Source organism: Doryrhamphus excisus, linkage group LG3 (assembly GCF_037039965.1).
Source record: "Doryrhamphus excisus strain RoL-2023G ecotype Guam linkage group LG3, RoL_Dexc_Guam_v1.1, whole genome shotgun sequence".
NCBI classification, from domain to species: domain Eukaryota; kingdom Metazoa; phylum Chordata; class Actinopteri; order Syngnathiformes; family Syngnathidae; genus Doryrhamphus; species Doryrhamphus excisus.
Genome location: NC_136359.1, coordinates 14,927,449 through 14,954,804, shown reverse-complemented (window position 1 = coordinate 14,954,804; position 27,356 = coordinate 14,927,449). Strand labels below are relative to the sequence as shown.

The following is a 27,356-nucleotide window of genomic DNA, read 5'->3' as shown; positions in this document are numbered from 1 at the left end:
TTCAAAACAAATGTGTAGCTGAATTTAAAATGGAGGGCTGGCATTTTTTCTTTCAAGGACCGCGCTAATGAGACGCTTTTCCTTGAAATCCCGTCTGCAGGATGGGAGACCCTGATGGGCGAGACCTGAACATGTGTACATCAGGCGTTGGGCTTCTCTTTTGTGATGAGAAGAGGGTTTTTTTTAACAGTGTCAAATGAGGATGGCACCTTTCCTTGGGTCACCTATAGGGCTGCTGCCTTGAACCTGGAATAATGCTCCTCTGTCATCTACATCTAGGAGCAAAAACAAAGCGGACGCCTGCTCGGCCTCCCTCCTTTTGCATATTTTGTATTAGGAATCGGATTGGATGAAAAATACATTTACGAGGGTTTGACGAGAGATAGGAGGTGACAATTAGATTGAGATGGTAAAAAGAGGATTCTGGAGTAGGTCCGAGCGAGTGGTGCAAAGATGACGAGGAGAGTCAAAGGGATGGAAAAGGAACGTCCCCCCCATAGAAACAGGTATACTTGACAGTTTGCGGTTCGGAGATCATCTGAGATACGCTGCATGGGCGCATTGATGAAAGGAATCAAGAGCTTTGCGTCCTAGGGGGTTCTCTCTTTAATCAGGAGCCCCCGAGGAGAGAACTTTGCAGCCAGTGGGCCCCTGGCTGCTGCTAACCACTGTCATGCTAATAAAAGAGGCTCGGGGTGTGAATGGAGAGGCTCGCTTGTTACCGGTGTCCTAATTAATGCATGTGGTGTGAGTGTGTATGTGTGGGACACTTTTGTGCATTTTAATGAGGAGTCTGAGTGTGTGTGTGTGTGCATGTCAAGATGATGGGTATGGCACAGAGTGAGACGGATGTCCGAGTAGGTTTAAAAAATAAGGCTCAAAGCAGATCCACGCAGCAGGCGCGTAGAAATTGTTTTCAGGAAATACTCGTCAGCTTTAATTAGAATACCATTTTTCTTCTTAGAATAGAGCAAACGCGCAGTCAGAATAAGTATTGTGTTGATAACATGCCAAGCCAAATCCTATTGAATTCTTCTGCAAATCTCGATTAAAATGAGGATAGGTACATTTATTTTCCTTTCTCAAGCCGGTTTAGTGACAGTGGCACGATTCTCTCCTGCCCCAGAATGCAAATGATTATGTTTTATCCTTCGTGTATCACACATTGCAATGACTGTATTGTTCCTCTTCATGATATAGGGACTAAATTATACACTAGGAGTTAATTAGACATTATCTCATTTACTGCCTTTTTCATGGTATCGTTATGATATTTTTATATTTTGGAGATGATACCGAAGCCATACTACACACATTATATATATAATATACAATACGTATCTTTTAGATGTTACAAAAGGTGCAATGTTGACAAAGTGTTCCCATGGTGGAATGGCGTCTGAGCTGCATTGTTGTACCTCGACGAGTCACTGCGGCGGCCTTTGAATTCACCGATGGTCTCTCCCACAGACTTCAGAACCCACAAGTGTGGATGTGGAATATTCACAAATGGACTTTTACTAGGGAATACCTCAGTGTTCAAATAGCACTGATTAGGGTTGGAATAAAACGGATAAATGAGGTCAGTGTCTAAATGACGCTCATGCTGGATAAGTGAAGAATTAAAAATGATCTCTCTGAGGATGTGACCTAGTGCAAATGTGATACATTAACATTTCTTCTTTCTCCCTGTCAGTCATTTGAAATCATCATCGAAAGAAGCGTATTTATGCAACTTCAGCTTGGAAAATTTTACATCCAATATGCATTTTTTGCTCTGCAATTGAGGTGTCTTTATTTTTTTTTATCCTGCAAGTACAATGTGTGCATACAGCTCACCCTCCCCCAACCCAACCTTGTCCACCCTTTAAAGTGCCATTATAAAAATGTCAAGGGGCTCTTCTCTCTTGTCCTGCTTGTCAAAATCATGCACCATTATGCAAATTACTGTGTGAACACACACTCTCGCCAAGATTTACACTGTTAGACATAGGCGACAGTGAATTTGGATGATTGCCATATATCGACTGTACAGTGCACGTGCACATTTATCAAATATAATGTTACTTTTACCATCGTATTTTGAAACAGAACTGTTCCTGTTACAGCATATAGATATGATTAACTTCTCAAGCACGATTTTAAATGTTTTTTCACATGTTAGAAGATGTAAATTATAAATACTAATGTTGTTTATGTGTTACAATTACTGTACGAGATGATACACTTCTGGCAATATTACCTAAAGTTGCAGTTTTAAGCATGCAGTATTCATAATAGGTAAAAAAAAATTACAAGATTTTAAAAAGAGACACATATCTATTGTAACAGAGAATCCTGATAGAACAAATATATTTTAACTTGCTGTGTTAGTATACCGATATTAGTCAAATCTCCATATGTTTAACCTTTGAGAGCTTCATTTGAACTATACAGTATATCCAGTTTGCCCAATGTGAATATATTCTTTCAACTCATGATATTTCTCAATTGATACTTGCAAATCTGATTAAATGGTCAAATGTCAATAGCCTATTAAATCAGATTGAATCAGTGCATATGCATGTGCTGCAATGGCAGCATCTTAAGGGATGTGACTGGACAAAAGAGACAGCCAGAGACGACATGATCAACAGAAATGCACGCTTTTTGAAGGTGGAAAAAAAAGTACTGTAGCTGAAGTTGAGGTCAAACCCTATGATGTACCCATTTTGCAGGGAGTGTCATTAAAGCCATTTACAGACACTTTCACAACATTACTTTTGGTGTAATCATAAAGGTCCTTGTGTGGAGTGTGGAGTGCCATGTGCATCCTCCTGCTGCATTATGCAGCCTGTGACATTATGGACGACTCAAGGAAGGACGGATACCTTCAGAGCAACACACCACGGTGTCCATTAACGGGAGAAAGAGCATGAGGGAAGATAAAAAAAAATGAGCCAAATCGAGATTGGGGGCCTTCTGTTTTGACAGTCCTGAAACGGAATGTTTGTTTGTGCGAGCAGAGAGGAGTCATGGTTGTGCTTTGAGTGACAGCAGGCACGATGCGTGCCGACGTGCAGCACTGCTTCACATTTCCTCTAATTGCTCCGCATTGCCTGAGCTTGGCGAGCATGTTCAACGCGATAAGTTAGTTGCAAACATACGTAGCTGCCTTACACGCAGACAGGATGAGAGGCTTGGATGTGTGGGTGTTTATTGTTCTTGAAGGACAGAGAGGTGACGGCCTTGTTTGTACACCTCTATGGCATAATAATGCCCTGCTTTCAATCTCTAGATGAAAAACTCACTGTGGCAGCGTGACATCAGGACTCTTCCACCAATCAGGTGTCCGTCGTGCAAGCAGAAACAAAGTGGAGGCAGACGTGGCACATTTGATTCGCTCAAAGGCGTTGAGATTGGAGGAAATCCTTGCAAAGGAGGGAAGACGCCACAATGTGTGCTGATGCTGTTTTAATTAAATAGTTGCTATGGTTACACAGACGAGGGTGGTGTGGCATAGGAGCCTTGACGAGTGTGTCAGTGTGTGTGTGTGTGTGTGTGAAGGTGCAAGTACCACCATACGTCCACAGCTTGAGGTCAAGGGTCAAAATTGTTAGAGTGAATTGATGAAAGTTATATTGTATTGGTTATCAAGCAAAAAAACTGTGTTCTTTATCATTAGTTTATATACTTTATATGCTAATATTTGTAATATATTACATCAGTTGGTGTCAATTATAATCGGTATTATTATCATTTGGGTCTTTAGCTAAAAAGTGTAGGTGGAAACCCTGACATACATAATAAGCAAGGATGTCCAAAGCCTGGAACAGAGGGCATTTATGACTTACTATTGGCTCGGAGCGTAAATAAGATGATATATTTTATCGTAACGTAACATTACGAAAGAGGATGACGGCCAAGGTCATCATTATTAGGAAACACATTTCATGTATTGGTTATATATTTTCATTTAGAGTACCTCTATTCATTTAATATCTCCAAGTATTCTAACTTATCTTCTGTTTATTGGGAAATGATTTCTGAATAATAATGATTACATTTATGTAGTAATAATTACATGTTTAGTTTTATACCAATTTTGCAACTTGTATTTCTTCCTACTAGTTATATGCTACTTAGTATATTTATAAACTATATGCTATGAAAGAAAGTGTAATATGGTACAGGAAGTGTGACCATGTAAAAGTTGTGGTTAATAAGATAAGATATGGAGACGAAAGTCTTCAAAGAACTTCGTCTTTCTGAATTGAGCAAATCATGTCTGAAAATAAAAACCATACAATACCACACCTGTGCTAATATCTGTTATCATCTACAGCATACACGTCATACAGAGCGTGCATGATGTTGAGTTGGCATCTTTAACAAACAAAAGGTACCAATTATCAAAGCAACGCCACACCATCCTTTTTTCCTGCATGGCGGCCCTTTGTGGAAAAAAGTTTGGACACCCTTGATAACAAGGACTTCAAATGTGAGCAATTTGACGCCCTCTAAAACCACCAAAAATCTTTTCATTTTTCACTCAGATCATGGCGAGGCGAGGCGATGGTGGTGGCGGGGGGGAGTCCTCTTTCATCTCGATGTCAGTCCCTTTCACCTACACGGCGACTTAATGAGGACTCCCGTTGCACCCTGGGATGCCAGACATGTATGCGTGCGTGCCCCGGCAACCGCTTCAGCACACCTTGTGCTCCGTCTGTCCAGGACTTTGACCACACGGACACCCAGACAGGCCTCTGATGGACGGGGCCTGGAGTCCCTTGATGTTGGAAATAAATCTGACAGGCTCGCTTGGATTATCGTTCTCACTGACTGCAAGTTGAAGGGTGTATGTGCAAGGAGGCCCTTTTTCCTCCCCCACATTGTTTTCTTTATTTTAAACATCCTAGCTTCGCTCCACCCTGCGTTTTCCCTCCATGCCAGCAGAGATAATGCCATCATTTAAAGCAGCTATGCATTGTGCACAGTGACTGATGGTTGCTTTTCTTACTTAATATGCGCCCGCCACCACCGGATAATAGTCTTTTTGTCGGAAGAATAAAAGAATTGCCTTCAAAAGGAATGGGGCATTTTCATGTTATATTCTCTAATGTGCTAAAAGTGATAGATAATTCCCTCCTTTCATTAGAAGCTAAATTGATAATGATGAAAGTCTCCTTCATTTTTTTTCTATTCTAGGATGAAATATTGTGAGGCAAAAAACGTCTGTCTTCTCGGTTAATGGCTGGAAAAAAAAGACACACACACACACATAACATTCTTCCACGTTTAGTCTGGAGTGTGTCCCCAGTAGACCACTTGAGCTATGGTATGCATGTTCAACCCAACTGGGCGACCCGTTGCCCCTCGGGACTCATTTCAAATGACTTTGGTGACCTGCCGCGGTGGTCAGCTTACTTCTGTGGTTGAGAGGTCAGGGGTCACTGGGTGCGCTCTGTTGGGTGTTAATGCATGATGTCTTAAACGCAGTCCAAATGAATGATTGACAGTCATTTTGTCTAAAAAAATTGGCATTCTAAGGGCAAGGAACCCTATTTGGAAAACTGGTAATCTGGGAAGAGTGAAAAGGCATGTGATTTCCCCCAGCCAATCAGCAAAGAAAGCTAGTATAACGCACTACTGTGAAAAATAATAAAATAACCAAATAAATAAATTGCACTGGTAAGATATATTCTTGAGACAATGTTTTTTTTTAAATAAATATAAATATATGACCAAATATACCACTACTACTACTATTCATAATAAAAAAAAAAGCAACCATCATTCCAAATAATTACTTCCTCTATACATGAGAGCCATTATTGAAGTGATCATAATAAAAGTGTGTTGTACCACAAAATATACACTTTTCTAATATTTGTATTCTTCTGCTATTATACACTTTGTTTAAGAATAAAGGCCCTACTACTCTATTCTATGCAAATCTATGTTCCCATCCAGGCTGTTCCTGTCTTTCCATTAGAAGTGAAGAGAAAATACTGTCTATTGTTCTCGTCGGAACACTACAGGATATGAGATGATGTCATCATAAAAGAATCGATGAAGACAGTTGTGCATAATTCTTTTTCAAAATAAACTGTCAGTCAAAGGGTTGTGTGAGTGACACTAATTTGATACGATGCATCACTCCATATCAAAGTTTTCATCCATGCTCCACTCACTCCTGCTATCCTCCCACTCTGATTCATCTCCATCATCATTTGGACTTGAAAGGATGGAAAGAACAAGAGCGGTAGCAGCACCAGTGAAGAGGCGAGACCTTCATCTCTGACCAAGTTATACACTCAAATGTTAAGAACACACCACTGAGGGGCTCTGCTGCAAATACTCAGGTCCACACCCCTCTGCTTGTAATGTCACACTCCACTGGTGACACCAGGGGGCACTCCACTCTGTTGGTTCATGTTGGGGAGGAGGAGGAGGTTCATCAGCAGAATGAAATATATTTCTTCCCAGGTCTTTATTCACCGATTTTGTAAAGTCAGCATTCTGTTCTTATAGAAGCACTACATATGAGAAAAAAACAAAACATAATGCTGTGCATGTATCAGTCAGCTGTTTTCCACTCACACAAAGCCTACCCCAATCCTCATGCTTGAACCTACCCTACCCTTATACCCCACCCAACCCCAATCTAACCATCCCCTAACCAAAGAAATATGAACAAATTGGAGTTTGCAACACCCCCACAACATTTTATACAGGAGTTAGTAGTTGGGGTTAGGTAAGGGTTTAGTTAGGGCCGGGGTCTAGTCGGTCATTGTTTAGTTTTAGGGCGATGGTTTGGCTTTAACTGGGGTTCGGGTTTAGGCTGAGGTTCAGTGAAGTTAGGACAAGTCTATGTCAACGTGACGTGAAGGGGGTCTTGGATAGGGATGGTGTTTTATGGTGTAGCTTGTAGTTGCAGTTTTGGTTAGGGTCAGGTAAGGTTAGGGTTTTGCATAAGGTTTGGAATTGGGTGGGGTTAGAGTTTTGGCCAGGGGTCGGATTAAATTTAGGGTTGGGGTTGGATTGAAGGTTTTGGTTAAAATTGGGATTGGATTTTTTCAGGTTTTTGTTAAGGTTGGTGTTAAGGTTAAGGTTTTGGCTAGGGTTTGCTTTTGAGTTTTGGGTAACGATCAGGGTTTCGGTTTTGTTAGGTTTAGAGTTGATGTTTTGTAAAGGTCAGGGTAAAGTTAGGGTTTTGGTTAGGGTCAGTGTTTTGGTTAGTGTTCAGATGTTAGGTTGAGTGTTAACTTTTTATTCCTCGGTTCTGTTTCACTGTTTGACTTCAATAAAGGAATTTCTGGTTTATTGTCAAAATGTTGCTTTTGAGTTGGGGTAACGATCAGGGTTTCGGTTTTGTTAGGTTTAAAGTTCATGTTTTGTAAAGGTCAGGGTAGGGTTAGGGTTTTGGTTAGAGTCAGTGTTTTGGTTAGTGTTCAGATGTTAGGTTGAGTGTTAAGTTTTTATTCCTCTGTTCTGTTTCACTGTTTGACTTCAATAAAGGAATTTCTGGTTTATTATGAAAATGTAGACCTTATACCAAACACACAAATTATCATAGTCATAGACATGGACCAATTGGTGTGATTAAATAAGATCTGCCTCTTCCTACTCCTTTTCAGACATGTTGAATTGTGCGAGTGTAACCAGGTAACTTAATGCATGTCTGAAACAGCGCAAGGACACACTTTATAAACGGCCTTAAGAGTAATATTGATTCTAATCATATCAAATGTGTTTGGAGAGCACCAAGAGTCCAAGGTAGGGGATTATTGTTGACAATGTTCTTAACAAGTGCACATTTCATAATGAAGTTTTTAGCCTGCTAGCTTTAGAGTGCCCCAAACAGATCGTGGCCAAGTGAAGCCCTCTTCGCTATTTTAAAAGCCATCGTATTGATCTGTCTACTGTTGGCCCGGTTTGCCCGCTCAGGAGGACAATGGCCCTTGAGGCCTGTATTATGTGGCCTAATGTAATTCACTGAAGAAAAGATTGTCCTAAGAGGACTTTAGAAGCATTTCATTCCTTAATCTACTCCAAATCATGAGAGTGAAATCGATGGCCACTGACTGCCTTAATCAATAGCAGTTGACTCAAGGACACATATCATAGCTGTAGTGGGGAACATGAACACACAATAACAGTCTTTCTGGGTCATTAAAGACCGCAAACGGATACTTCAGTACTTAGTACGCATTAAGACAAGTGTACTCATGGAGACGTTCAGAATTGGGATTTAAGTCAGTGTATATCCTATTTAATACAAGAGATTGACTCATAAAGTAGTCAATATTTTATGTGCTGACTTTTTTTTATTTTAAAACATTTTGTTTCTTCTGCTTGGGTAAGTAAGCAGAATGAACAATAATAATAATAATTCATTCATTCACCCTGACATCTGTGGCAGAGCAAAGGACCCTGAGGATGCTCCTTTCCATCATGGATCATCTACTGCACAGCATCATCTCCCGCCAGAACAGCAGCAGTTTCAGTGGCAGATTACTATCACTGCCCTGCTCCACTAAAAGACTGAGCAAATCATTCCTCTACATGCCATGCCACTTTTCAACACAACAGAGGGGGAGCGACCACAACGCACACAGGACTGGACTTCTTCAATTATAATGTATTATTATTATTACTATTCATTATGTAATACAAATTTGATTCTTTTGACAAATTCTTTTTCAGCATCTCTCTGCATAAGCGAGGCACCATAGCACCCACCTACTCAACATGCTTCAGTGTTTAAATAAATACATAAATTACGCTGTTGTCTTCTATTATTTATGCTATGGGGTATGTTATGATTTGAAATACACTCTTGTTTAGAATTTACCAGACGCATTATTAGGTTTATTTGCACAAAGTATCGGCGTCGGATCGGTATTGCCAATACCAGCGTGAATTTGACTAGAGAACAGATCGTAAGCTAGACAGATACATTTCCAAGTAACATTTGAGTCTGTATCTGTGTGTTTTTGATCTTATAGGAGACTATAAATATACAGTTGGTACCTCAGCTTTGTCAAATTGATAATTAGTTGACAACTAATTTTACCCTCAACCCTATGTTGTGGAAAGGCTCTTTGCATAGTTCAGCTGTTTTCCATACCAGAAACGCAATGGTTACTATGCATGTGCAAAGCATGTCTACATCTGGTCGGCTTAATTTTCAGCAGTCACATTACACAGTACTACATATGTGAAATCTACGCAATCCGTCTGTTTTACAGCAGTTACAGAGCTTAACATCAGGCATAAGATTTCAACTACGTATGTGCAGTATACATCATACCCCCCACTCACCAAAATTATAATATATCCAGGGTCCAAGTATGACTGAGTAGTTGGGTCATTTTGAAAAAAAATCAGACATTTTGAGAATGTCATAAATGTAGGTGTGATTGTGTCGTACGTCTTCAATAGGATATTGAGCCTGAAGCAAGGGGAATGTTTCCTTGTCCTGAAGAGCTAAGATCTATTTTTTCCATTTTTTTATCTATTTTTAACGACACAACTACACGAAATATTCTATATATGAAATTTACAACTTCTCAGATTCCCCCCCAATATGGCCTGAATACGCCGTCCTATCCAAGTGGATAAATTATTAGACCTATTTTGGTTCCATAAATTTGTTATTGCCACAAAAAAAATACAAATAATTTGCTAGCAAGATATGTTTAAAACAAAAAAAAAGTAGCCAAAATTTGCCAAAGCATATTCATTTTATAAATGTTTTAGAAATGTCATACATGTTCCTTAAATTAGCCTCAAATGGAAATGTCATGCACAAACAAATACTGGGAAACTGATTGGTTACTTTTTTCAAAAGGTAGTATACTATTTTTATGTGACCTCTGAGGTACTCCCAATCAAATGTGAAGCATACAGTAAAACCATATTCACAATTTCAAGAACATAATTTATTCTGAAGCAGAAATAAATACATGGAAAAACATGTGTAAATGACTTTTTGAATCCATGAAACACAAAACACTTTCAGTGGTACCGAACTGAAGAAAACTGAATTCTGAAAGTATCCCAGCTACTTCCCAACTGAACAGCCCACACTAAAGGACAGAAGATTAAAATTTGTCAAAAACATGTACAAAACCGATTCAAGTCACCATGCACGCCAACACCAAAAATAAAACATGTTAAAATTAGAAATGTTTACAGGCCTCGGCATATTTAATAAATACTAACAAAAATAGTCATTAGAACAAATACAATTGCTTATGTAAGCAGAATGGCTGAAGAGGAAGTGTGGGGAAGTTTTTAAAAACAAAAATCACACATATAAATCAGTTTCATTAAACAAATCTTGAAATTAGGCAAGATTGATACATTCATTAATTAGTTCCCCGATGTGTAAAAGAGAAGCTGTGATATGATGAGTGTCTCCTGCAGTAAAATTAGTAAAATTCATAACCAACGAAATAAGAAAATAAAACGGCATAAAACTGTGTTGGACCTTGTGGCCTACTTTCTTGAAAGGTTTGGACATTTGTATTAGCTTCTTTGTGTGCACACAGTAAAAAGTTGCACTTCAGTCTTACTGTGCGCGAACAGACACACACACACACACACACACCGGTATCAAGAGACGACTTCTTCATGAGAGTGAAAAGGCCCTTAAGGTGTGGACTTGGAACACAGGAACACTTGGCACCATTGCTGAAATCCATTGGATTTCGAAGAAAAACTCTAATAAAAAATTAGTCATTTAAATTACAAATAATTAAAGAAAAACAAAACAAAAGGCATTTCCTCTTCAACAGTAGCTGATCGCACGCCAAGCATCAGCATTGAGATGGTGCAACACAGCGGACGAGAGCGCTGCCCCCTCCCTTTTTTGTTTTTTTTTTTTAATAGTCACAGCTGCTTGGAAAGAGCTCAGCACTCTTGTTTCTGAATGGCTCAGGAAAAACTATGTGTTCCACTACACATATTCTAACAATCTCTGAACCAAGTCAAGTGTCATTCCTTACTCACGGCTGTGCCACAAACACACACATACACACGTCACGTCTACCCTGCTCAGCTGATTGGTTGGTCCTCCAGCTGGACAGCTAGGCCCTCCCTCTTCCTCTGAGACAAAAAGAGCCTGCATTTCTTTTTTTAAGACTCTTTTAAACACTTCAGCATCTCAGCGCTTGCCCAAATACAACATATTAACCTCCAGAAACCTCCAAATTCAGTAAAGTCATGTGAATAACTGTGGACCAATTATTAAAAAAAAAACAACAAAACAAAACATTTTACCTTGAAAAACTGATGTGTGCCACATGTAAGCGTGAACTGTGTCCAGCATATGAGATACAGTATCTGATCAAAGTCAGATTTAGTCCATTGTTACTCTCCCAGTCCTGATTGTTATCAAATGTAAGAAATGTTGTGTGAAAGTGACTAAAAAGATGTGAATGTAAAAACACAGAGTTCATCTGTGAAGGAAGCACTGGAAGTTGGAGCAGGAGTTTCTGATGATATGGTCTGTCACTGTGACAAGGTGCCTGGCCTACGCTGCCATCAGATATTGGTGGTAGAAGAGGCCGAAGAGGGAGGTGGAGAAGAGGCAAGCGGCGATCCACCACGTGAAGAAAGAGAAGAGGCCTCGGAAAAGCAAGGGACTAAAGACAGTCTTCAAGCCCCCGAGGGCCACTGATAGTTGGGCTACTGACGCCCGGGCTCCCGCCTCCACCGCAGGGGGTGCTATTGGTGCTTCCCCCAGTGCAGAGTCCATCTGATGGGTGCATGGCAGCTCTTCTTCTTCAAGATAGAACCCCCACGAATGCCCACCTGAGAACACACATAGACGCATTACAAATTAGCCACTCACCAGACCATGCTAATGTAGTGCTACCCGTTTATGTTGACAGCCTTTGGATCGTCAACTTAAGCGGGCTTCATAAATACTACTAATCGTTTAAATACTATCCTGCTCACAAAGCAGTGAGGAAACTGTAGCTTTCTCTTTGGCAGGTGCCAATCACAAGCCATCAGTGCACTCACAAGCTTGTCTCATAGAGTCATTTTACTGAGTACACTAAATTCATCATACAGCAACTTAACACTTCTAAGTACATCCCAGTAATATAAAACCTGCACGAATAAAAGCTTAAATGAAAAAACCCAACAGTTTTAAGTTTTCCCATAAGGCATTGCGCCTGAGAAACCCATTGATTGGGGCACTGCAATGACGTCAGCCTCCCTCTGGGTTCTGTGCTCCAGGCTCCTCAGCATTGCAGTGCTATCCATCTATGTTGCATTATGAGTACATGTTAAAATAGCTGCTTTGTTATTTTAACTTGCATTGATATATGTAATGTATATTTCCTGGGTACCCTTTTGTTAAGTTGCTGTGTGATGAGTTTAATTTTGTTTGTAAGATGACACCGTGAGTCTGACTGTTGAGGAGGAACGATCTCCTGCTATTTCCAATTGGTTGACAGGCTTGTGAGTATTTATCCATAGTTCATGATTGGCTCCTGTCAAATAGAGCTATGTGCTCCTCATGGACTTGTGCATGCTATAATATGTCATTTTATGACAAGGACATGTATGGCTTACACAACCCGTCAGCATATACACCAGAATTTACGGTACATATAGTATTGATACTTTGCGCTGAATACATGATGTTCATAGATATTTCGTGTTGAGACTAATTCACATCAAATCAAAATTAAAACAAGAGACATCCTTTTGACCCACTTTGAGACCACAAGTACTGAAAAACTACTGTCTATCATTAGGCTCACCTAATGTTTTTAGCAGCAAGGTTGTATGCAGCAGCATCACTAGCGGTGCCACATACTGTAGTGCGATAACACACAAGTAGTAAAAAACACGTGCAACCTGAAAGACAGCAGACAAGACAAAAATACAATCATTTCAATGTGTGAATGTGAAAAAAATCATATCCATACATACTGAATAATATACATGTAAAATAAATAAATAAATAAATTTCAGCAATGCTTAATACGAAATTCTGGCGATGACCATTATAACAATTCATGCTACAATGGAAAAACTAGCAATAGCGATTTACAAAGAGATTCATATACAGTACGATTTTGGAATTGGAGCTGTTGATGTGTTCAGTTCAGAAAAAATAAACTTTTTCCACATTTCCACATCATAATTATCTATGAATATTATGACCACAATATTTTGACTTTATTCCCTTTGTCATTCTAAATTTTCCCAACCTAATGTTCCAAAAGTCACAACTTTCCTGTTTTTCTTTTTTTAATATTCGTTTTTCCTCATTTACAACCTTTAAAAGAATATACATTTTTTCTTCAATATTAAACAATAATAAAAAATAATAAACTGTATACTTCTATATATTTTTTGTTGATATGACTTTATTCCAGTGAAACCACTATTTTGTGTAAGATTACGACTCATCCTAATAACAACAAAAATGTTTAATATTTTGACTGTACTCATATTTTTACAATGTACCAAGGTGAAATATAAAAACAGCCCTGTGCCACAAGCGGCCCCCCGAGCCACACTTTGAACAACCCTGAAGTACATTACATAAGAAAATCAGATTCTGTGTGACTCTCTGGGGATGCTACACTGTGACTGTCTGCCGTCATAACAGGTGTGGCTTGTCATGATGCAAAGGCTACAAATTTTAACATAATAATTAGTTATCATTGTTAATGTGTTATTTTTGACGCCCCGAATAAAACATTTACTTGCCGTGCTTTAGTCAACAGTAAAAATTGTGGTTTATATCTGCTTGTAATGTGGGGCTGATGTCTGATTTCCATTGCTACAAAGCCTGAGAGATGCTGACTTGGCAATCAGATATAAAATACAATGAAAATTATGATGCAAATGATATCAGTTACCATCTTCTGCAGGTCGACGATACTTATTCGTCCTGCCTCCTTTTTCATCTGCTCCACGCCCTTCTGAGCCAGGTTGAGGTAGGCCTGCAAATGATGCCTCATCATCGCGAGCCGCAGCGCACACATCAGTATGATGGTCCATAACCGCAGTGTGTCGTACGTCTGCTCAGCCATCCTGATATGGACAAGTGGGAGACAGCGGTGAGTCACACCGGAAGAATGAGGTGAACGGATGGCAGCTTTTCTTTTTAACTGCTACATCACTCCATCATGTGGACTGTGCGCCGCAGGGGAAATATAGTTCGAGCAATTTGTAAAGGGAATTTTTTTTAGCGTAGAGTTCCTCTTAAGTCTCAGGAACTACACAGACAAATGTCTTGGGACAGGTAGTCAATCAGGTGTTGGGGAGAACCCTCAGCTTTTTATGCATCTTAAAGTCTTAGCAAAAGATTTTGGATGAATATAGTCTTCCGACTGTGTGGGAAAAGTTCTATTCCAGAACGACTGTTCCCTAATGCACATAGTATGGCTATATGAACTTGGGAGTCCTGACCTCAGCCCCACTCAAAATTCCTGAGAAGACTGTCAAACAGTTACAGTTTGCTCTTTTCAAACAAATCATCTCTAGCATTGTATCGATAAACTGAATTAATTTGGGTGCAGTTGACTTACAAAGGCATGCTGTCCTTTCCAAGGGTGGGGTTCATTATGTAGTCCTTGGTAATGGGCTTCACCCACAGCAGGACCATGATCAACGGAGAAAGGAAGTTGATATGAAGCAAAGTCCTGCAGAACCAGAAAATCAAAACAAAGGAGATCACCATTTAAAAATAATGGTATATGATAATAGGAATGATAATGATAAATGAGCTACACGGTGGATGAGTGGCTAGCAAAGAAGTGTGTAACGGAGTACAAATGAAATTAATTGATTGCAATAGATTGTCATTTTTTTCCATTGTACTTTACGTAAAAGTAATCTCGCCTCATCCATGCATCGTCTTGTCTCATGACATCCCTACTAGATAGTAACAGACACCATAAAATAAAATGCCTCACTGTGTAAATTTGGCTGTGGTCACATTGAGGGCATCGAGGTGCATCTGTGCCAGTCGCAGTCCCGGGAAGGTTAAAAAGGCTCCAATCAGGGCACAGAGAAAGGCTAATATTAGCTTGAAAGTAAGTTTTGATATGGGACCCCTGTGAAAGAGACAACACAAATGAATGAGCCATGAAGAATTTCTAAGGGCAAAATAAACATTTCTGAAATCACCCTTACTGCGACTCCAAGCCCTGGTGTTCCAAGAACTGTAGAGCACTATCAGAAAAGTTTGCAAAACCTTCATATGAAGAACAAAATACATTACATTACATTAAATACATTACTTGTAAAAGTTTAGTTGGACATTGGAAAGAGTGATGCATGCACTTACCAGTCTCCAAACCAAACTCCAGATAGTTTTCAGTAACAATGAGAATGGCCATGGCTTTGACAAAGAAGAAGAAGCCGAATGTAATGCAGAGGGAGCGCTCGCCTCCTTCTTCTAGCTTAAAGTAGTGGGCCGTCAGAGAAAAGAGGGTCTTGCTGAAAGGGACACAGTCAAAGAAAATGGTCTCAAGAGGAACACACGTCTGTTTGATAAAGAATTGCTTTGCTGGGTATATCTTTATAAAGCACAACAAAGTTAACGCTGCCTCCCAAGTATTTTTTATTACTATTTTTTCCTTTACATCCTCTTACCGCACCAGACAAGTGTCATCCAGAATTTATGAGATTTTAAAGCCATGATATACAAGCTGCAAAAGTATAAACCTAATGTATTCATATACACTCACTACACACATTTATTTTATGCACCTGCATAATCTCAGCTCAAAGAGAAGGTCTGCGTTTACAAAGAGCACTATGCACGCACGGTCGCAGATGTGCATTGCAATTGGCATCCTCAAAATGTTTATGGTAGTCTATACGTACCATAAGCAGCTTACATTCAGGTTGTGACAGTAAGGTGAGCTCATAACGTCATCAAAATTAGAATGAGAGATACAATACTTCACTGTACTGTCTACTAAACTGTTACAAAAACATAGTCAAAGGAAGACGACTTATATTCTGCAAACGAAATATCTCCCCAACACTGATTTCTCCCAGTGGGATATTGCAATTTTAAATTTTTATAGACGGTCATGTGGGATAGTTGTTTTATGTGCTTATATCTTACCACGATGTAGAACTCGTCTAGAGTGTCATTGTAATTACACATGAACCAGGAATACTGAAATCAAGTGCTCCATTAGCACATATATTGGAAAAAAAACCTTTTTTCCTCATATTCATAGTCACATGTCATCTGCTCCCCGGTCTATCTTTTCCCAGTGAGCATGTCAGGTGTTGCACTGAGAAATTTAGGTCTGACGTAGCCAGGAAATGACACACAATCTGACCGCGGCAAGCCAAGGTTGACCAGGAGCACTGGAAAAGATTGATTCCTATGGTTGGCGGCAAGGATAATGCATATTATTAGACCATCATTCAGCATAGCAAAATAGTAGGGAGCCGTGGACCATAAAGGTGCTGGCAGTCAAGCCTAGTAGGGGAGCTCCAAGTCATTTTAGACCCTCTGCTGCTGCTTAGGTCTGCACTATCATACAAAAATGAATTGGCCACTCTAAAATGTGGCATTTACTATAGGATGGTCGTAAGTGAAAGCAATGGAAATGTAATTGCAGGTGGAAGTACCAACGCAAAATGCTTTGAAAACCAGATGCAAACCAGTGGAATACCACGTTTGGCTTTTACACACAATAACAAATGTTAGGAGTACAAACTATATGGATCGTCCTGATACAAATTTTCCAGGTCCGATCAGATACAGTTAATGCAGACTAATATCAGCCAATCTTCTTATCATACATATACTTTTATTACTTATTTTTGTAGTGTGTAGATTTGATTAGTCAAACAGAGAACAATGAACAATAGTAGATATGAAAAAAACATACCAAGTTACTTCTTTAAGCATCTCGAGTATAGTTTTTTTGTATAGTTTTGTTAATTAATTAACCTATTTGAGCTGGTCATTCTTTCTGTTATAGCTAGTGGCTTCTTGTCATCCTGTGGGACTTTCCCCGTGTATGTGTGATGAATTTCCCCAAATGCGTGATGAATTTTAACCTTTGTGCATCAACAGTGTTGCACAGTTTCGTCTGTTTTGGACTCACTTGGCCAACATCTCTCCTACTCCTTGCTAAAATTGTTAGCACACACTGTTGTTGTGACCACACAGGCTCTATTGGCTGTTGCCAGGTAGACACGCAGGTGCGGAGTCTAGAATCAACTGCTTTTATCAGAGATTGTAGATGCAGGCTGGTATGATCCGGCAAAACCACAAAAAAAATTAAAAAGATACATAGTGAGAATTAATGGAGAAATACCTGGACTGCTTTTTGAAAGCATCTGGGATGGTATGATAGTCATTATTTGGCTGTTTGATTTACATGCAAATGAAACACAGCCTTGCAACATGCATGTTGTCAATTGAGACGAGGCTCAATGTGAAGAGCGATTCAAGGATACATGACAAAGGCCAGCACGAGCAGGCACCAGACCACACTGATGTTCATCTCTCCTGAGGGCTGACCCACACTGTAGTACAGCTCCGTTATGAGATAGACCACAGTCGCCGATACTGTGAAATCAACCAACCACTGGAACTCGGGGAAGTAGTGCAATGCTGCGGGCACAAAAGAATAGAATCGATTTTTTCAAACCACATCTACATTTAGATGGCACAAACAAAATATAATTATTAAAGTGAGGTCATTGGAAAAACCTTCAGAAAATGTGTTTATACCTAATGTGTCGACTTCAGTAATGCATTTTGTCTCCAGCTGTAGATCGATGTCCTTGGGTACAGTTAGTGGCTTGGTGTCTATGTGACCATTGTACTTCCTGGGTTAAAGAAGACACAGCATGAGGGAAAAAAAATCCAACTTATTCAATAGAATGTTTGACCCTTTTCATTCAATATAGTTCAACAACCAACATCATACAGACTGTACTACTTCATGCTGGGTGTCAAGCATTTCGACACTCTCATACAGCAAACTGGTGTAACCAAAATAATAGAAACACCTAACATGCTCATAACACACCACCTATGATAAAAGATGTGATACGTGTTAAAATTGCAGCATGATGTACGATTTTCAGCCCATGTTTAGCTCTGTTACATATTTTGATGGAATGGAAGAATATGTCTGTAAATTATTCTGTTCTTGTGACTTTTTTTTGAGAGAAGTTATTTAGCCATCACACAACGGAATACATACTTTCCAATAAAAAAAAAAACGTGTCCAAGATACTTGCGTACCTGTGAAAATGTCACTACAGTAAGAACAGTTGGACAGTAGTATTTTTACTTTTACAAAGCCGAGGGAGCAGTCAATAGGCAGAACTAAGTCACTCACAGCGGGTAATGGAGAGCTACTCTGTGAGTGTGAGGAACAGTCTGATGGGCCTCCTCAGTTCTGCCCTTTGTTTGTTCAGCCCTGTGTGTGTGCTACATTTACAGGACAATACCACTGTAAGACTCTCAGGCCAAAACATGCCCCAGACAGATTTCATCTCAGAGGCACCTGACAGCAAGAAAAGGGGCTCAGCTTCACCTCTCACTGAGGGAGTCAGCCAGCGAACAAAGGAAACTGAGCTGCATGGCACGAGCTAGCAAAAAGACAGTGGTCCATCTTTTTCTTCAAGGGATTACGGAACATGTGGTGCAGGAGAACACCGGCCTGCCTCATACAGGGTTGGAGAAAGGGACTATTCTGGAAAAGATTCAACGGTCCTTCCCCTCCCCTGTTTTAGGATTAGCTTTCAGTAGTTACTTCAATTTCTATTCTTATTAAAAAGAGAACATCAGGAAATGAACAATGTTCATGTGTTCAATCTACGGTTCAGCATTCACCTATACTGTACCTCAAAAATAGCAACTTTCTTAAAAAAAACCTAGAACATAGATAAATATGTGGTTTCCAGAGTGAACCCATGCGCCTTTCGATACATATTATTTTGACACACTTGTAATTTCATTCTTTACAAGTGTATGGCGCTACCATTGCGTAAGGTTTAGTAGGGTCGCTTTGGAAATTGAGACAGACATACTTTATTGTACAAGAAAACAACATAGCATTTTGTATTTTGCGATATATAAGTTTGGTGAATGCATGGAGTGGTTAGCGCCACACAGCTAGGAGACTCAGGTTTGATTCCCCCCTCGGGCATCTCTGTGTGGAGTTTGAATGTGCATGCGTTTTTTTCCTCTCACATTCCAAAAACATGCTAGTTTAGTTAGGCGACTCCAAATTGTCCACAGGTATGAATGTGAGTGTGAATGGTTGTTTGTCTATATGTGCCCTGTGATTGGCTGGCGACCAGTCCTGGGTGTACCCCGCCTCTTGCCCAAAGACAGCTGGGCTAGGCGACCCTCATGAGGATACGCGGTATAAAAAAATGGATGGATTGTTTGCTATTTTGTACTTAGTATATTTAATGTATTTGTAATTTCTGTTCATGGATATGATGTGTCCTCTGGACTTCATAAGAACGACGGTACAGTGACACCTTTGTGGCCACCTTTGAGTCATCATAGCGCCTGGATTCTCCTGGGTCCAGGTAGGTTGAGAAAAAAGTAGCGGCTTGTACACGGGAAATTACGGCGTACAACATACAACAATGTAACATTGAGGAGGACTGAGGAGTCTCCAGCTATCCTCATACCTCTCTCTTCTCTCTGGGATCAAACAGTTAGCGTCTGTAGTCTCGCTACAGCCTGGAATCACACTGCAGCTCATCTTCATCCACACATACCTGTCTTTCCTCTTCAGTCCTTTCTGTTTCCCAGCGAGGTTCCTCAACTCATCTTCCGTAGGGTGCTGATACCACCGCAGACTAGCAAAGAAAGAGAATAGTGCCAAAGGTGAGGAATAAGTGGTAATAGGTGCACAGGAAATCAGCTGAATCAGAATTCTTCTTCCAAACTGATTATCAAAAAAAAAAAAAACCCTACTGAAAGATATTTTATTGCTTGCCTGAGCTACAACTTCACCATAAAATAAATGCTTACTATGAGGTTGGGAATAGTCAGTAATATGATCTGGGCATTGCTTACCCTCACGTGTGATGCCCTTGATTTAAAAATAAGCAATATGAATATTGAAAATTGCTCTTCAACGCAAAGTGTATCATGTCTTGATTCTACAAATGTGACTCCCAGCATTTAGAGCAGCTCTAAACTTCATGATGACCCCCCCCCCCCAAAAAAAACAGCAAAGTACTTCTAAAGCCCTCCTTTACAGCTCCTCTGTTACAAATTTAAGAAGCACTTGTGAGAGGCTTTACAATATCAAGGTAATCTGTTAAGGGCCTCATTTAACAGCATCATTTCAAAGGCTACAGTTTTATTCACAACCCTGCTCTTCATGCATCATGTGGAACTTCTGACTCAAATATGTATTCATTTATTACAGAAATATCACTTATAAAATACAGTCCTCTTTCCAAATGAAATCATTCATCAAATAAAAAATATAATAATTATTACAAATCCCATTTACTTAAAACACACACAAGACACTAAACAACTGTTATTTTTGACCCAGCAATCTCTATGTTGTTAACATTACTTTCCCACTTCTATCCAAAATGTTTGACTCCCATTGACCTCTACTGCTCTCCACTCTTTTCAGATGAAATTGTCCTGGGGCAATTAAATAAAAAACTGGGGAAAATAACTAAAAAAAAACAAAGCTGCATGACAATGGAAATTACCTGCCACTGCAGAGTAGCCATCTTGCGAAAGAATAATGAGGTATGATTTTTTGTATTACACTGGCCATTACCATGGTAACCACCAGCTGCACTCCGATCACACCCTGTGAAAATAGAAAAGGTTTAAATAACATTTAAAAAGGTAATAACATTTGAGATAAGGCAGTTACACACATATGAAGTGAGACGGAATTTCTTTGTCTTGCTTTGGTAGCATGCCGTTGGCAAAGAGAGAAGTAGTATGTTTTACTATATGCTGGAGAATGAATAGGCATAGCAACCTTGCATATGACTCAAAACATACCAGTGTTTCCCACAGGGTTGCGTTCTAATTAGGGATGTCCTTATCAAGTGTTTTTGCCACTGAGTCAGAGTAATTTGATTTTGAGTATGGGCCGATACAGAGTCCCGATCTGATACTTCTGTAATACATAAAAAAAAAACAACAAAGAAATTGATAGGATATCCCTTATTTTTTATTTTATTCGCCTTATTATAACTTAATACTTTAACAGACCATTGTGAGGTATCTTGAACAATTACATATTACATAATTTTTTGGGACTTTAATGCAACATAAATATTAAGTAAAAATGTACGATTAAATAAAACCTGGCTGGCGACTAGTCCAGCTTCTCACCCAAAGACAGCTGGGATAGGCTCCAGCATACTCCTGCGACCCTAGTGAGGATAAGCAGCATGGAAAATGAATGGATGGATGGAAAGGAATGTGAACAAACAGCACCTCAACTCAAAATACCCAGCAGGCATCTAAACAAATAAGAAAATAAAAGTGCCTCAGTATCTTCTTATGAGGTACTGGCAGAGCTTTCTTATAGAAAGAGTGGCAAGAGGGCATGTCATATTGGGGTTCTAAGTGCTCTATAAGTATAAGAAATCACTTTCTACAAAAGGTGAAAGGCAGGTCATTCATTGCTACCTTGCTACCATTTGTGCTACCTTGACTATTATGCCCTGCGTCTTTGCATTGGCATTTTTCCTCTCCTCTTCAAAATGACCTGGAGGGTGGGCTGACTCAGCTTCGGCTGTATTGTGTTGGTTGTTTTTGAGGTGTCGTATCAGGTTTGTCGTGTTAAATGCTGCCTCTTCCTTTCCGCCTCTCGATATCCTATCCATACAACTATTTTCTATACCTCTTATTCTCACTGGGGTCGCAATGGTATGGAGCCTATCCCAGCTGACTTTGGGGGAGAGGTGGGGTACACCCTGGACTGGGAACCAGCCAATGGCAGAGACCATATAGGCAAACAACCATTCATACCTATGGACAATTTGGAGTTGTCAATTAACCAGTCAACGCATTCCGCTTCCACTTCAAACCGGATGAAATGAAATCTGTAGTTTTCCCCTGAACTTGGTTGTGTTTGAGGTGTGCATACAAGTAGTATTTCCTGTCTTCTTCGTCACTACTTTCGATCAAATACGACATCAGTTTGGTGTTCAAGCGCTTGTTCATTCTGTTTAGAACCAAAATATTCCTACAGTGGGGCTGTGGCATTTGCCATAGAAACCATTGCTTTTCTGCTGTTAGCATATGCATGCTCATACGAGGCTAACTTGCTGCTAACACTCGTGTATCCACTCATTAGTAGACCCTCCTCCACGTACTGGGACAAAGAGGCTGAATGTCTGAAAGGATGGCTCACTCTCTCCTTTCATTCCACTCTAGCACCAATGTGCACAGGCAGATGCAGAGTGAACCCTCTCCTCATCCAGCCTGTGTGGTAAAGAGAGAGGAGGAAAACAAGCATGCCTGCATGCAGATGTCAATTTATCGATGGTGGCAAAATTATGGACTTTATTTATCGCTGGATTAATCCATTATCATGACAGGCCTATTGAAGGACATATCCCAAAACAAAAGTGGTGTCAATGCACAGCTACTATAGACAGTGGATTGTATAGTTCATTAGATTTTTGAAGAGAGATTTAAAAAAATGCTGATGATGTTATTAACATCATTATTTATTATTTAACTGGTGACATTTCTGATGTGACAACAGCAACATTACACATGATAAAATGAAAAGTATTGTTTTAAAGCCCAGTGATTTGGAAAATCAAAAATTAAGAGAAAAAATTTAAATATAATGATCAAGTCCCAAAAAATGTCTTCAGTAGGCCTTAAACCCGTGTCAAAAACGGGACATGACAGTCCAGACCGGCACACTAGACCGACATTTGAAATTGGTCACAGGGCTCATCCACGTCACACAGCGTGGTGTAAGCTGCAAAAGCTAAAGTCAATACTTCGAGACTCTCCGAGGAGAGAGAGTGGGTGCCAATAACTTGGCAATTATCTTTGCTCAGAGGTGACGGGTAGCCAAACATAACATCTGTGGCTCAAAACCCACCGCCCCACCTCACTCCAGTGAATGCCTTGGTCAAGTTATATAGGTCAAAATCCCACATCCTCATGTCAGGTGGGTGCTGCTGACCATTCTCCAAGAAGAATCTCACACCTTGGGGAAATTGAATCAGCATGGCCTCTCTTATCTGGACCACTCTGCTTGACCCCCTCCACCTGGCAACCAATTGAAATCTGTGGGGGGTGGGCAGTAGATTTCTTTTTGGCCCATGAAGCTGAACTTGAGCTGTTATTGCATCAAGCTTCCTCTATTTTGGTAATTTTGTGTATGTTTAAAGACCTCTTTGTGGTCAAACAAACAATAGGACGCTTTATTGTATTTCATCAGATCCCAATAAATCCAGTGCCCTCCCCGCTTCAGAGACAAGCGCAAGTTAACACTATCTTAATTTTATTTTCTACATCACAAGATAAGTAATTAACATTAGTGTTTGCCCTACAATTCTCTTAGGAGTGTGCCCCACCGTGCCCTGTCAAACTACCATAATTTCCGCACTATAAAAGGCACACTTAAAATTCCACGGTGCGCCTTATGATCTGTAAAAATATTGTGCAACTTTGGAAAGCACTCCGCTTCACTGGCTGACCATTCCCCCCTGACACAGGGACGCAATACATACATTGGCAGCGATAATCCAATCAGAGAACAATACGTACAGTAGGGTTGGGCGACATGGACCTTAGCATAAATCACATTATTTTGGGGATGTGTCACGATATGATGATATAAAACAAAATCAAATTTAAGTTTAGCAGAGTCTTGTATAAAAAGCTCCAAACCTTACCCCATAATGAACACTCAACTGTAACAATTGTAAAGCATATTTAATTCTTGGTAACAAACTGGCTAACTTTTGTAATGGGATGTCAGCCTTTGCACACATTGCTCCACACATTGTGCTTGTGATTAAGGAAAACATAGTCACCCATGAAATACCAAATGTATATGCACATATTTTTATGACATTCGTGATAGTCGGGTGTCTCTACGTGTGTATGGGGGTGGATGGGGTGGCACAAGCTCTAAAAAGTGGCACCTTGTGAGAAGCAATGCAAGGTAATATAAAAATTAGGACGAAAGAAGATGACTGCAAAGCAAAACGCCACAGCCCCCGTATGGGAATATTAGCAATGAGCAAGGGGAGCCCATCAACATGAACGAGCCAGTATGCCAAATTTGTTCAAAAATGGTGGCAACATAAACACAACAAACGTGCCCACCTAAACACATCTACCAGGCCGAGTTTGCCCATCTGGGGGGGGGGAAAAACACTGCACATCGAGAGTCAACACTCACTGAGATGTTTGACTGGCAAAGTAAATTCAAACAGAACAACAAAACAGTGTGCTTTGAAATACAGTAGTTTAATAAACCACCAAAGATATGCTGCCAAAACAGGCTGTGCAAATTGATTGCAAGAACACAAATCCACAACTTTCCAGACTGAAAGTTGGCACATTAAAAGAAATACTGCATAATTACGATGTACTATTATTATGTAGCATCATAATAGTGGCGGTTTATTTGTGCCAATAATATTTACAATACAATTATAATAATTATTATTAAAATGTAAAAGTTGATTGATATATTGTTGGTTAGCATCCATTTCTAGGCCAGAAAACATTTCAAAATGCATCTGAATTTTTCTGAGACTCGGTTAAATAAAAAGGTTGTTTGTCCAGTCATTTTTTTTTCATAGTACTTTTCTTAAAATATATGTTAAAATCCAGCCTTGTTTCATTCTTATGGATTCAATCTCATGTATTGCCTTGTCTAATGACACCCCTATAGAAAACCTGAGCTAAATATTTTATTATTTTATGCATATTGCTGTGTGAGTACTTAACTTAGAGAGAAATGGTACAATTAACAAATTTTAATGAAATGAAATAGTTATAGTACTGCACATGATTAAGCTCTATAGCCCCTCTAAGGGCATCCAGAGGTCAAAGTAAGTAGATTCGGGTACATGGCGACACTTGCTTGCTTAAAAAGCATCCTGCTGCCAGCTAATTCATATGCTAACAGGTAGCCTTGCAACTATTGCTAATTTACTATCACAAAACACTTTACTAACACTAAAATACCAGGAAGTGCCGGTGTACCTTTGTACATCAGCCTAATTAGAATGTATATTTTGTGCAATAAATACAGCATAAGAATGTATGCAAGTAAACCTCAGTGAGCTAACTAAGAGCATCAGCTGAGCATGGCTAGTTGCTCTGCTAACATCGCAACAAATGGACTGAGCTTGATCTGGATTCAATGCAATGGCAGAAAGAATAACCCATATCCCGTGGCACTAAATTATTATTCAAATGATGCAAAAAACACAGACGGAGAGAAATAATTGTTAGCTGTCACACACTCACCATGTTGATGCAGTGCACCTGAAACAGGCTCAACGCCGACAACACTGAGCACTCCGAGCTGGAGACAACACGGCGAGGAGCACATAAGCCCTTTTTGCAGCGTATACACAAAATAAATGGAACTTTCAGTCGAAATGTCACCTATCCACCACGGAGGGGTTACATCGTCACAATTCAATTGATTGCAGCTCAGCTACTAAGTATTTTCAACTGCAGTAGAGGTCACGCTGAAACTCCGGGTAAAAGGGTGACCGCAAACATGCCTGTATCAAAAAGGGAGCTATTATCATTTCATCATGCCCATATTTATTTATGTATCAGATTTAAAACAGTATTATTTTAAAACAAAAATAATGATACTTATAAGTATTAAAATATAGCTTGAATTTTATTCAGACATTGTAGCATTTTGAACAGGCGAGAACCCGACTACAATATCTGCTCTTTAGGACCCCATAGAAAGAAATACATTTTTTTGAATAACTTTATTGACAAGCTTTTTATAACCGATTCTTTGACTCTAGTACAGAGGTGGGCAAACTTTTTGACTCGCGGGCCGCATTGATATGACAAAATTTACGGGGGGGGCAGACTATATATTTTACACGTAACAGTCCACCTGGTGTTATTGTATCTGTAAAATTGTCATGCAATCTGCTATTATTATTTATTATTTTATATTTATATTTAAATATTTTAAAAATAATAAAATATTATAATAATTACAATAAAATTAAAATAATAATTATTATATTATTATTATGTAAAATATGCAAATATAACAATATTATATATAATTAATATAATAATTAGCATTAATATAATAATTATAATAATCTAATAATCTAATAATAATCTAATAATAATAACAATTATTATTATTATTATTATGTGCTTGTGTCCCTTTTTTCAGGAGCACTTTGTAAACAACAGACCATGTCAAAAAACGAAATTGATAAAACCATCAAAAGGTTGGCTCAGGCCATGATGCCAGGTTGTATGTTGAGTTTAAATGAATACTTTGGAAAGATTGGGCGGGCCGTATTCAAACACTTGGCGGGCCGGATGTGGCCCCCGGGCCGTAGTTTACCCACCCCTGCTCTAGTAGTACAAGGTTTGATGTAATTTAAAAAGAAATAATTACAACTAGAAATTAGATTTAAAAAGTATTAAGTGTATGTAATGTGTAGTCTAAAGTGCAGATGTAAAAGCAAAAACACAATTTAAAATTATGTTGATTAAACTATATATATACATATATATATACATACATACATACATACATACATACATACATACATACATACATACATACATACATACATACATACATACATACATACATACATACATACATACATACATACATACATATATATATATATATATATATATATATAGACATTAACATATAGTATATGTTAATGATCATATTAATCGTAAATGTAAAACTATTAATTGCCTTCTCAAATAAATCAATTTCTTTAATTATTATTATATAAGTTAATACTCGTCATTAATATACACCTAGTTGAACAATTACAAGAATTTACATTTTGAACGGTTGGATATATAAGGAGGTTGTGAGAAGGGCTTCAAAGTGCAAAAATAAGAAATGGGAGTGAGACAACAAACATTCTGAGTAAAGTAAAGTGAAAGATGTTCATCAGCTGATCAAAAGTTCAAGACAGCCTTTAAAATACAGAATCTAGGATTCAAAGATGTGGACTCAATGTCATTTTCTGTCAGGTATTCACACTGCACCATTGCTGCTGGACGCACTACAATAGTCATTGGAAACGTCTTCAATGATCCTGAGGGTTATGGAACTATGGAAGTCAAGTGCATGGCAGATCCAAAAAAATGTCACTGACCCTGAGCCAGGGGA

General features: G+C 39.2%; 1 protein-coding gene across 1 annotated transcript; it reads right to left on the bottom strand.

Moving 5' to 3' along the window:
* Positions 1–9,904: 9,904 nt before the first annotated feature.
* Positions 9,905–25,710, bottom strand: tmem161b (transmembrane protein 161B). The gene is made up of 12 exons (XM_058071351.2): positions 25,469–25,710; positions 20,704–20,807; positions 19,744–19,824; positions 17,729–17,826; positions 17,452–17,608; positions 15,308–15,459; positions 15,154–15,214; positions 14,934–15,074; positions 14,547–14,660; positions 13,875–14,049; positions 12,765–12,861; positions 9,905–11,802 (listed from the first exon to the last, which is right to left on the bottom strand). Exons 1-12 carry the CDS (start codon positions 25,469–25,471, stop codon positions 11,522–11,524), a joined length of 1,464 nt encoding a protein of 487 aa, XP_057927334.2. The 5' UTR covers positions 25,472–25,710; the 3' UTR covers positions 9,905–11,521.
* Between the last annotated feature and the right edge of the window lie 1,646 nt (positions 25,711–27,356).

Bases quoted from the DNA above. Each gene is read 5' to 3' on its own strand.
- tmem161b (XM_058071351.2), bottom strand. The intron at 17,609-17,728 runs GTATAAACACAT...TTGTGCCCGCAG, and splicing joins TACTGAAGTCGACACATTAG to CATTGCACTACTTCCCCGAG. The intron at 15,215-15,307 runs GTAAGTGCATGC...CTTCATATGAAG, and splicing joins GGAGTTTGGTTTGGAGACTG to GTTTTGCAAACTTTTCTGAT.